Genomic DNA, 11,796 nt, shown 5'->3' on the forward strand with positions numbered 1-11,796 from the left:
CTCATAGACCCGAACCGCCCGAACCGCCCGGCTGGGTGTTGCTGTGTTTCCCGCCCTTGGCCGGACTGCCGCTGCCGCTGCTCTTCTTGCTGCCCTTGGAGGTCTTGGTGGTGTCCTCGTCATTCGCCGCGCCGCCGTGTGCGAACTCCTTGTTGGCCGGGCTGGACTCGAGCTCGTTGCCCTCGCCGCGGCCCGCGCCCGCCGTCTGCCTCTCCGTCTCCGGGCTGGTCTTGTCCGGGTTGAAGGCCGCGTCCGACTGCGCCGCCGCCCCCTCGTCTGTCCCCGACTGCGTGTACTCGTGCGCCTTGGGCTTCAGCGACTCCCGGTCCTGGTCGTCCTTGTACGCCATGCGGGCCGGCGCCGTGGTGCGCAGGCCCCGTCGCGTCATGCCTGGAAAAGGCGTCATGCGGGCCGTGGCTGGCACGCGCAGGACGTTGCGGAGGGGTGTGAGGGATGGCATTGTGGATGTGGGGGTTTGTGGTTGGTGTATTGGTGAGAAGATGAAGAGATATATTGATGAGGGCGTAGATATCAGTGTGAACTCCTATGCGGTCAATTGGACGGTTATCTTGCGGTTGTAATATATGTACGTTTATTTTCTGCACAGTACCTGCCCGCGAAATCGTTTCTTGGGCTTGTCATTGTGACCCGTTCAATGAGGTGATGGCTGGCAACGATATTGTGACGTCAGACACAATGAGCTACAGGGGTGTGACGGTCATAGCTCCCGAGGTTATTCTGGCACGATGTTCTTGTACACCATGACTTGGCTCCTCTGATGGCTGTGATGTGAGGTATCGTCTGGTATCATTTTGAACCGATTTATGAACATACGGGCAGAATTACTTTCTTTCTCCTGTGATAGTAGACGTGTCAGCATAAGTATCTCGAAACGCGCGACCATTTGTTCACCACACCTTGTTCACCACACCGCCTCCCCCAAGACAAAATGTCAAAGTTCAAATACAATTCAGTAAATCTTCCATTATTCAAACTCTTTATGACGAAGAGCTCAATAAATATGGAATTTATCTCTGGTGCTTTCCAATATCGATGCGCGGCATGATGCCTTTATCGGAAAGGACTTGTAGCCTTCGTATCGTGTCATATCCCGGGCTTCTCGAACCCCGCCCAATCCTATTGCCCAACACTTCGAAAGGAGTAAAGTCAATCGATTTCAACTGGGGAGGACGGTATTTGAACTACAAGGTGTAGCATTCTAAGGCCGAGCGCTTTCTAGTTGTCCCTCCTTTGAGCAAGTGAACCGTTGACGGAAAGTCTATGAAGTCCGAAGTGGCTCACCAATACGCCGGAACGTCCTCGGTATCGTATGTCCTCACCATCAGATGTCTGATCCACTTTCGAAAGTGTATAATCCAGTGACCAACTGCCCAGCGACTTTCTGGGAGTTCCCGGTCGAGAATTGGATGTGTAGCCTTGTGAAATACTTTCACGAAGAACCGATCTTGATTCCCACTTACGTATATCGGCTGAAGCTGTCTTCCGACTCCATCAGGACACATCCGAAGTGGCTTGGGACCACAGGTAACCTGCGCCACATGTCGAGACTCCTTGAAGGTCTATGGGACCGCCTGATTTCGAAGATGGGGGGGGGGGTTGTGAATTCGCAGTCTGTTTAGATCGACCCAGATCCATGTACTCCTGCTGTTCAAGGCAAATTCTCAAATCATGATATGAATTTCAAATAGAAATAAGGCAAAAGAATGGAATAAGTTTACCCTTTCTTGTTTTATGCGGTCAAGCCATTTTCTCTCTCGATGGTCTTGGCCTGGCGAGGCTGTTCAAAGCACAGGAAGCGTTACGGGGTATCTGGGCCACTTTTATACAATTCTCTCTGCCGGTCAAATGTCAAGAATACATGGCATGAGCAATGTTCAATTCTGCCCCTAGGGAATGTGGTTATACAAGGGTATTTCTAGGCTCGCTTCGGAAATCGAATGGTCAAGGCATCAAAGCGCAGACAGTCCTAGGGTCTGGACGCTCAATTTTATTAGTAGAGTTGTCCTTGTATCGTCTAAATGTATATGTTGTGTGCCTAACTCTTAGGAACTATCACTCATAGTACAACCTTGATACTTCCACGAGAACAGGACTATTCATATCACCAGCACAGCCCTGTGTCGCTTCCCGATAAATGTCTACGTAGATTAAACCATCATCGTTCGAACATTTTCCAGTCTTTCTCTTGAACGTGTCTGTGGAAAGGACCTTCGCCAGGATAGTAGTATTGTATGCCTCGCTCATCCGCGAAATTAAAGGTCTCCCGTAATTTCTCAACATAAGTTTTTTCCTGCTCACACTGTTCTTCTGAGCCGGCAAACCTGCACCCTGAACCCACTGGTTCACAGTTTGCGTGCTTTCCGAGGATGATGTACTCCTTCAACTTGAGCTTACTGCTCGCAATACCAGGTGGGGTGATATTGCCGGGAACAAAGTAGATACCAAACCAATAGAACATGGCTCGATCGTAACCATGAGTCATGCTTTGATCAAGAAGCGATGAATTGGGCGTGTATGAAAATGACAGAGCCAAACGCTTGAAGGGCAAACCAGATTTTGTTGCTGGCGCTGGGGACACTCGAAACACGTCTTCGTGAAATCCTAGATGGAATTGTTCAATGAGGAAAATATCCTCGTTCCAGTTGACGTATATTGTTACCCTGAAATGGACCGAGGGGCCACCGGAAATGAGGGAAACGGGAAAAGGCTGCAGTTTGCACGTTTCGAAAGCCACCTGCCTTGCTTCATGATTGATCTGGGGCACTGCGTGGTTACGTCCGTCGCCTAATTTATACCAGATTTTGCTGCTGAGTGGCGGCCTCCCGCTTGGTGTTAGGGCTCCTAATTCTATCGCTGTTGCCTTCAGAGCAGACTTCCAGATTAGGATGCGGATCTCCACCGGTAAACGTGAGAACTGGTAGAAAGCCATTTTCTGAGAGTGTAACTGTAGAGGGTTGTGAAATAGATTGGTACATTGTTGCGAAATAAATGGTTTACAAAGTAAGATCGAGTCAAGTCTCGCTTTCTATACTATGGCATTTGTGAGATGTGATTGTGTTAAGTTGTTTTTGTCGTATGGCATTGGTGAGATGTGATTGTGTTGGTTTCTGGAAAGTATAGGTTTCTAGATGAAGAGGGAACAAAGTTAGGATATAAGCAAAACGTGGATCTGCCTGCAGACTGATCTGATGATGTCCGGAAGTAGTGTTCTGATGATTCTGGTCGTTTGAAATGCAAGTCGCTACTGAATGGTTACTGTCGTAGAAGCAGGTCCTGGATATAACCACGACACCACATTTGAATTTCTTTTTGCTAGCTACCCGGGAAATAGCTGTCAGTCACTAAATACCGGTGGGGGAACCCTATATGTAGCTGAACCTTTGGGCTTATCACTGAAATCATTGGGATTGAACAATGGCCCATATATGCGAAGAAATCCTGGATCAGTGGTGTGAGCAAAATCTGGTAGTAAAAACACAATTGACTGGTTTTATTATTAGGCTATACTAAGAGTATACCAAGGATCGGGGAATTTAAAAGTTGAATGAACACGTTGCTCAAGAAATTGATTCAAGAAAGAACTTGTTCGATTTTCAACCGACGTTTCTCTGATAGGCGTTTTCAACCACAATTTTAGGACCTTTGGCTGTCGACAAGTAGTGCACAGCTGCGAGGAAAAAGAATGGCTCCATAATCAAACCGTCTACTTTGGATCCGTGGAGGTAACGTTGTTAGGGATCTTGAATCTGAAGTTGCCGAACTTGAAGCAAGCTCCAAAGTCAGTCTGGCAAGTCGCACACCACAGACCGCCATCACCACACCATCCCCACAAGCTGCAGCACTGCGTTCCAGGACAGCGAGTGCCGAAATCTGTACCGTGATACTCGGTACCGCAACGGCCGTTGGTAGACAAGGGAGGTCGGCCGTCCTGTCGATGTTTAGTAATCTAGTCACTCCAAGATTGAGGGTATGGTAATGGAAATGGCTCACAATTGGAATGGTGATGTTAAAATCAGAACTGGGGCTCGTGACGGCTGGAGGAAGGGAGGATGTGGTAGTGACTAAAGTCGAGATTGTTGTTTCAGTGGTGAGAGTGGCGGGCTCATCTGTGATGGGAGGCTCTATAGAAATTGTAGACGAGGTCGTTGGCTCGTCAGTAATTGTGGGTTCAGTGATGGTAGGTTCAGTGATGGTAGGTTCGTCAGTGATGGTAGGCTCATCAGTGGTCGTGGATTCTGTGATCGTAGGTTCAGTGATAGTGGGTTCAGTGATAGTAGGCTCATCAGTGGTCGTGGATTCTGTGATCGTGGATTCAGTAATGGTGGGTTCAGTGATACTAGGCCCATCAGTGATCGTGGATTCTGTGATGGTAGGTTCAGTGATGGTGGGTTCGGTGATGGTAGGCTCATCAGTGGTCGTGGATTCTGTGATCGTAGGTTCAGTGATGGTGGGTTCAGTGATGGTAGGCTCATCAGTGATCGTGGATTCCGTGATGGTAGGTTCTTCAGTGATGGTAGGTTCTTCAGTGATGGTAGGCTCGTCAGTGGTCGTGGATTCACTAGTGATGGTAGGCTCATCAGTGGTCGTGGATTCCGTGATGGTGGGTTCAGTGACAGTAGGCTCATCAGTGATGGTAGGTTCATCAGTGGTCGTGGATTCACTAGTGATGGTAGGCTCATCAGTGGTCGTGGATTCCGTGATGGTGGGTTCAGTGACAGTAGGCTCATCAGTGATCGTGGATTCTGTGATCGTGGATTCAGTGATGGTGGGTTCAGTGATGGTAGGCTCATTAGTGATCGTGGATTCTGTGATGGTAGGTTCAGTGATGGTGGGTTCGGTGATGGTAGGCTCATCAGTGGTCGTGGATTCCGTGATGGTGGGTTCGGTGACAGTAGGCTCATCAGTGATCGTGGATTCCGTGATGGTGGATTCTGTGATAGTAGGCTCATCAGTGGTCGTGGATTCACTAGTGATGGTAGGCTCATCAGTGATCGTGGATTCCGTGATGGTAGGTTCTTCAGTGATGGTAGGCTCATCAGTGGTCGTGGATTCACTAGTGATGGTAGGCTCATCAGTGATCGTGGATTGCGTGATGGTAGGTTCATCAGTGATCGTGGATTCCGTGATGGTAGGCTCATCAGTGGTCGTGGATTCCGTGATGGTGGGTTCGGTGACAGTAGGCTCGTCAGTGATCGTGGATTCCGTGATAGTAGGCTCATCAGTGATGGTAGGCTCATCAGTGGTCGTGGATTCACTAGTGATAGTAGGCTCATCAGTGGTCGTGGATTCCGTGATCGTAGGTTCAGTGATGGTAGGCTCATCAGTGGTCGTGGATTCACTAGTGATGGTAGGCTCGTCAGTGATCGTGGATTCCGTGATAGTAGGCTCATCAGTGATGGTAGGTTCATCAGTGGTCGTGGATTCACTAGTGATAGTAGGCTCATCAGTGGTCGTGGATTCCGTGATGGTGGGTTCGGTGACAGTAGGCTCGTCAGTGATCGTGGATTCCGTGATAGTAGGCTCATCAGTGATGGTAGGCTCATCAGTGATCGTGGATTCTGTGATCGAAGGTTCAGTGATAGTGGGTTCAGTGATAGTGGGTTCAGTGATAGTGGGTTCAGTGATAGTGGGTTCAGTGATAGTGGGTTCAGTGATGGTAGGTTCATCAGTGATCGTGGACTCAGTGACGGTAGGTCCAGTGATCGTCGGTTCATCAGTAATCGTTGATGAGGTCGTAGGCTCACTGATGGTTGGCTCATTACTGAAGGTGCTACTTTCACTGGTGTTCTCTGTAATCGTGGGCTCATCACTCGTCGTTGTACTCTCAGTGATGGTTGGCTCATCGCTGGTAATAGTATTTTCACTGCTTGTCTCAGTGACAGTAGGCTCATCGCTCGATGTCGTGGTCACAGCAGCGGATTCTGTGATCGTCGATTCCGAGCTAGTTGGCTCGGTGAAGGTAGGATCAATACTGATAGTTGCAGATCCGCTAGTGCTTGATTCCGTAACCGTAAAATCTGATGATGTCTCGGTAGTTGTAACATCATCACTGGTAGTAGAGCTGTCACTTGTAGACTCCGTGATTGACGAGTCGGTGATTGTGGGTCCATCACTGGTGATCGGTGACTCAGTGATAGTTGACTCAGTAATCGTTGGCTCATCGCTGCTGGTTGTTGTTTGCGTGGTGCTTGAAGTTGTCAAAGCGCTATCTGTGAAAGTCGATGAATTTGTGATAATCGAGAGAGTGGACACTGTCAAAGTAGGCTCGAGAGTCGAAGTTGCCGAGTCTGTAATACTGGGCAACGTCAACGTTGGGCTGATGACTGTGGTTGCGCTTGTGGTTTCGTCACTTGTGGTTGAGCTCTGCGTCACGTTGGTAAATGCAGATGTATCGGTCGAACTCGCCAAAGACCCTGTAGATATAGACTCTGGGGAAGAGCTCGTGGTACTGTTGACAGCACTACTGATCGAGATGATTGGCGTAGTCGTGCTGATAATGTTGGATGAGGAAACTGCGGAGGTAGTGCTAGAGATATGGGATGATGTGGTCGTGCCCAAGTTGACAACCGGGCAAGCGGCAGTCCCACTTGTGTGCAGTGTGGCTTGTATGTTGTCAAACCACGTCGCCCCAACAAACCCAGCGTTGGCAAGGTCTGAGCCAGCGGCCAAGGATGGGGCATAGACCGTACCAAATCGAATTTTGTCGAGATTCGTGAAGTCTCCACTGAGAGTAGCTGTAAGGAACTCTGCCGTGGACTGGCGTGTGGTTGGGAGGAAGTTGAAAGATTGAGACGCAACCCTTGCACCACCCCTGTAACCGAATACTGCCACAATACAACGCGCGATGCCATACGCAGTGCTATTCAAGCCAAGTGCGCAACCGAAGCTGAACGATTCAAGGTCGAAAGACGCAATCTTAGAGCCGATGTAGTTCGACTTGATGATAGGAGTCGAGTCACCAAAGTAGAGTCCAACATTACTACCAGAGGCTGGGATGAAACCATAAGGTACTTGTCCAGTTACATCATGAGGATCTTCGAAAACTAAATGGCCCATATTAGTCACCGTATGCGAACTTGGAAGTTAAGAGGGCTTCGCACAAAAGTCCTGGTACTTGAGTCCGTTGTAGGTATTCACAGGCCTTGCAGCCGCGCGAGGCCCTGCAGAGACGAGGTCATCAAAATTAGAGACAATGCTGGGGCATTCAGCGCGCTCTTGAAGTGGCTTAGCCGTAGCAAGAGCCGCTGTGAAGATTAGTGGTAAAATAAAGATGATCATCGTAGCAGCGTGGAAGATTGTTGTCCGTTAAAAAGAATATTGAATGACCAGGGAAGAAATCCAGCTCAAGCAAAAGGAAGGTGGCTACCTATTGCTGCATCTCTTCGAATTTAATGTATTGAGGAATCGTCTCCTTTATATGTATGTACACGATGGCTCGGAATATGAGACTATGCAGAGCATTGCGACCAAACTGGAAGATTACTATTAGACTTGGCCTCCAAGACTATCACCAAGCCGAATATCCTACCATTGGATCAGGTGCGAATGAGTTTGCTAATACTTGAGACATCGCCATGTCTGCCGTTGCTTGAACGCCTCAAAGGCGTCCCCCTAAAGCTTGGACCACAGCTTTTCGATTCAAGTCTACTCATTCAGGGGTAAAAATTACCAGGACATATCAAGAGAAGCTTTTCATATCTGGACATGAGAATGGTGTAACTCATATCATCCCGGGTGCAAAGGGTTCTTCATTCTCTGTGAATGATAGTAGTTAGCTGGGTACCCATGGCCACCCGCAGTATTTTTGTTTCCACTTTGTCAGCAAGGCGCCAAGGCAGCTCCAGCCGCTTGCTGTATCTACCTGTGCGAATTGATATTTGTCAATGTCAGTCAGTTGGTTAACATTTAAGTTTCAGGTCAACACTTCCCTGGTCCCTTGAAACAACAAAAGAACAGTTACGTTTAGCTACCCGCGAGCCTAGACTCATGGCAGTGAACGGGGAACCAGGAACATGTCTTTGATAGGTGTTGTCGGTAAGTCTGTGGCAATACTAAGCGAATTCAGTTTTCCGTAAGCAAATGTCTACTGGAAAATACCTTTCAGCACTTGTCTCTGGTCGGCAGCTTAAGACAATTAAAGTTTTGTATCAGCTCATCCTCATGGCACGCGCCCGACGTGAAATGCACGTGGCCACTAAATCCATGGCTGAATATAGCCTAATCGGGACTGTGGCTTGACAAGGTTAAATGGCATCTTGTCAAGAAATCCTTTGCCGCAAAGACCATGCGAGACGGAACGCGCATTATTGTAACAAGGTCAACCCAACCTGCTCTCAGCCTCAAACCTCAAGCCTATGGGATATGGCAAAGGCATGTCAAAGCGCCAAGTGTCACTCTTTCGACCTAGGTTAGTCTAGTAGCTTTTGAAGTAAGTGGTGTAATCAGTTAGAAGCGACGGTTAATATGCTTACATGCACCCCCCCGCTACAATTAAATTTTGAGATTTTGGTGTCTGCTGGACAACATTTAGTACAAGAGAGAGCAGAGGAACCAATTCGTAAACGAACACCTACAAGAGCTTCATTCTTCTGTGCGATCAGTCGTGATGCGAGGCCACCTCTGAGAACCCTACGTGAATGGACTAGTACTGGCCAGCAAAAGAAAACCTCAGCCATCATTTGAGTATTGCGGACTCGGATACCACGCCATTTGTGTTGGTATCTGTGTTCATTCCTCAGTAATGTTGCGCTAGATCTTACACAGTCGGGCCAAATACTTTCAAAAGAAATTTGGACTGCACAATAAGAAGCGTGTTCTTGAATGGGTCATCCCAGCACCGCCCCAACAGCTATTACGTTCTGAGTCAATGCGAATACCGTTGCCATATGGCGGAACGGGTGTAAAATATTGCGGCAACGCTGGTTAGTGCCTGGCCTGTCAGTACATGGCTACACTATGGACACGGATTATATTTTTTAACAATTCTTGTTGACGATGGCGAAACTGGCCGTAGAGGTGCAGCGCAGTGAGTCGATCCCATAATCTGATACATTATGTCCTTACACTTGAATATCTTGTATATGCCGCTTAACGTCTCTTGAAGAATAACATCCATTTCTTTGAAATGCCTTGCAATCGCGGCTTTCAGGATTGCAATCCTGAAGCAGCACGTTTGAACTCAACCTCAGGGTAGACTTCCACAGTAAATTTGACTACACCCCAAGTGTGGTTAGGCTAGATCAAACATGCGGGGAATTACGAGTTATACTCATTTCTAAATCTTTGAATGAGTTGAAACGGATCTTCATATCGTCTTGTGAACTGTCATTGCATAGTAACAGTAAGTAATGTTGAATTGTGAAGGAATGAGACCGATCAACTGTGTCAAATTGGTGCGCTGAGAGGTTAGCGCCAGTGCAATGCCGAGTTGCCGACAAAGACGGCCTGGTTCATGCCTGTGCTGCAGCCGATTTGGCCTATAACGATTTAAAGACCTAGACATGTACGTAAAAGCTGAGGATTTCGGCATACTCTGAACCCATTTCAGAGCCGGCCCAACCCTTTTGCCACAGCGGAACTCCTGCTTGACATATCAATCTCTGGCGGTCGAATGGGCTGACAGAATTCAGTAAAACCGCTCAACGCCAAATGCAGGTGCAACCGAGACTTTCAGCAGTGGCCTTAATACTTCAAACTACAAGGTTGTCTTGCTTCTTTCCTGCTTCCTTTTCCCGTTTGCCTGAACCAAGTGACCGTAATTTCGACATAAATTGCAACATAGCCCCAACTTGAGTACAAAAGGAAAGGACCAATAGTGGATGCCCTAGCATACTTGACTTATTATGGTGTTATTCTATAGATAAGCCGTTAATTGTAGTATGTGTCGAAGAAATAGGAAATCAAATCGCTAACATGATGCATCTTATTCTCGATTTGGTCGTTGCGTGTTATTATACCCTAGTGATCACAAATGCTGAAACATCACGAAGTATAGTTAAAGCCTTGAATTATTTGATGTTTTGTTATTAAGGACGTCTGCAACCGTCAAATATTCGGCTACTGTACACCTTGATTGAACCCTGAATACTGCACGAACAGACTGCACTGATGCACTGGTGCACTAATGCCTATGATTTTGCAAGCATATGCTTTGGCTGACGATATACACCTTTGTTCTTATATAAAATCGACGAATTATGTTTGAATGTATGTTTAATGGTGATGAGCCCAACTTTAACAATTATTGACATGGACATATTTAGTTACACGAATTAAGAACGGGTTACACTAATAAACTTGCGGCACCACTATTTCTTGAAAGGATGGAGCCGAACGACACTCAATTTCGACGGACCATCGAAGCCTGCACGATCAGCAGTATCTGTCTTAGAAAACATCTGTCACAGTTCAAGGGCAATATATTGCAGGCCACGAAACTCATCATCGTATAATATCTGGCGGTACGCTTCACGTAAGCGACTTCCTAAGACAGTTCTATCCAATAACAGTCGACGCAGTTGTCACTGGTATAGCCCTGACGGTCTGTCAAGGCCGCAAAATATTACTTCCCGGTGTTATCCTACCGTGGTCGTAGGATTAGGTCCCATCCTAGTATTGTGTTTTGTAATGTATGAGCTCCTGAGCCTGGGAGCCATTTATAAGAGAGTCTTCACGTACTCATCTGGCTGAGTGTGTTCTGTCAACCGAGTTCACAATAATAGCTTAGATAAAATTACGACTAATCATTTTTAGCAATACGTGCGGGGGCACGACAATACGTTTGCGTCCCATCATCCCCTTCTGTATCCACATGCCTGTTGTGGTTTGGACCAATAGTGACTCCAAAGCACAGATTCTAAAGATTCGAACACTTGAAAATACAACGCCATAGTCTTCCAGTGGGATCTGCTTCATCTGAGTGTCTTTGTCAAAAGTAGAACAACCCACACCCCTCAAACCGGTAAGAAGATCAACCATGCCACGGAAACCTATCGGACGACCTGTATTGTGTCAGTAAGGAATCCGTTGCGCCCACTCCTGCAGAATTTCAGCCACATGAAGATTCAAGTGGACGTCTGCAGCCCATTTTTCAGCCGCTTGATGCCTGTTCAGCCGCTCATCAGAAGGATATGGACAGAGATAGGCCCGGAGGGTTCCATCTTATCTAGTCAGGGGACTATATCGATGTTGAGAATCGCTTTCAGTTTGTTCATAAACTTGGAGCCGGGGTCTCTGCGACTGTATGGCTGTGCTTTAAGTATTATGCACATTGCTATAGGGCTGTGAAAGTTATGGGGGCCAAGACTTCATTCCTTTGATGCCATGACAATGTGTAGGTTGAGATATTGCTACGAAAGCCGGTAGAACAAAACTTGCCTTTTTCGATCGTGATACCTATCGAGAAGTTTTGGGTTGACGCCCAACGGGCAGTACCTTTGTCTCGTCACGCAGCTGTTAGGACCTAACCTGCTAGACAGCCTTGATGGTGTTGGCCTAGACACGCCAGAACATCTCAAAGGATTTTGCCTTCGCCTGGTCTCTACAGTGGAATCTTTGTACGAGAATGGTATATCATATGGAGATATTCGCCCACAGAAGTTTACAATGGTGCTAGCAGACCAATAGATGTGGACTATTTCATGCAAGGGCCTGATTGAGAAATCCTTGCAAAAGCCAACCCCACTGAAACTAACACCACTGATCAAGACACTGGCGCACTACGGGCCCAAGTATGTATAGTCCAGAGGGCAAACCTAAGTCTGCTAGAAAGTGATT

At 47.4% G+C, this 11,796-nt stretch overlaps 3 protein-coding genes across 3 annotated transcripts; all 3 read right to left on the reverse strand.

The window, feature by feature from the left end:
- Position 1: 1 nt before the first annotated feature.
- Positions 2–460, reverse strand: BKA67DRAFT_662744 (uncharacterized protein; the record flags this gene model as incomplete). The annotated part of the gene is made up of 1 exon (XM_046108064.1): positions 2–460. One exon carries the CDS (start codon positions 458–460, stop codon positions 2–4), a length of 459 nt encoding a protein of 152 aa, XP_045954519.1.
- A 1,716-nt stretch (positions 461–2,176) lies between these two features.
- Positions 2,177–2,950, reverse strand: BKA67DRAFT_662745 (uncharacterized protein; the record flags this gene model as incomplete). Its single annotated transcript, XM_046108065.1, has 1 exon — positions 2,177–2,950. One exon carries the CDS (start codon positions 2,948–2,950, stop codon positions 2,177–2,179), a length of 774 nt encoding a protein of 257 aa, XP_045954520.1.
- A 774-nt stretch (positions 2,951–3,724) lies between these two features.
- BKA67DRAFT_662746 (uncharacterized protein) lies at positions 3,725–7,299 on the reverse strand (the record flags this gene model as incomplete). Its single annotated transcript, XM_046108066.1, has 3 exons — positions 3,725–3,949; positions 4,012–7,064; positions 7,122–7,299. The coding sequence occupies 3 exons, from the start codon at positions 7,297–7,299 to the stop codon at positions 3,725–3,727; spliced, it is 3,456 nt and encodes a 1,151-aa protein (XP_045954521.1).
- Between the last annotated feature and the right edge of the window lie 4,497 nt (positions 7,300–11,796).

The sequence above is a fragment of the Truncatella angustata genome, assembly GCF_020726525.1.
Source record: "Truncatella angustata strain MPI-SDFR-AT-0073 chromosome Unknown BKA67scaffold_8, whole genome shotgun sequence".
NCBI classification, from domain to species: Eukaryota; Fungi; Ascomycota; class Sordariomycetes; order Amphisphaeriales; family Sporocadaceae; genus Truncatella; species Truncatella angustata.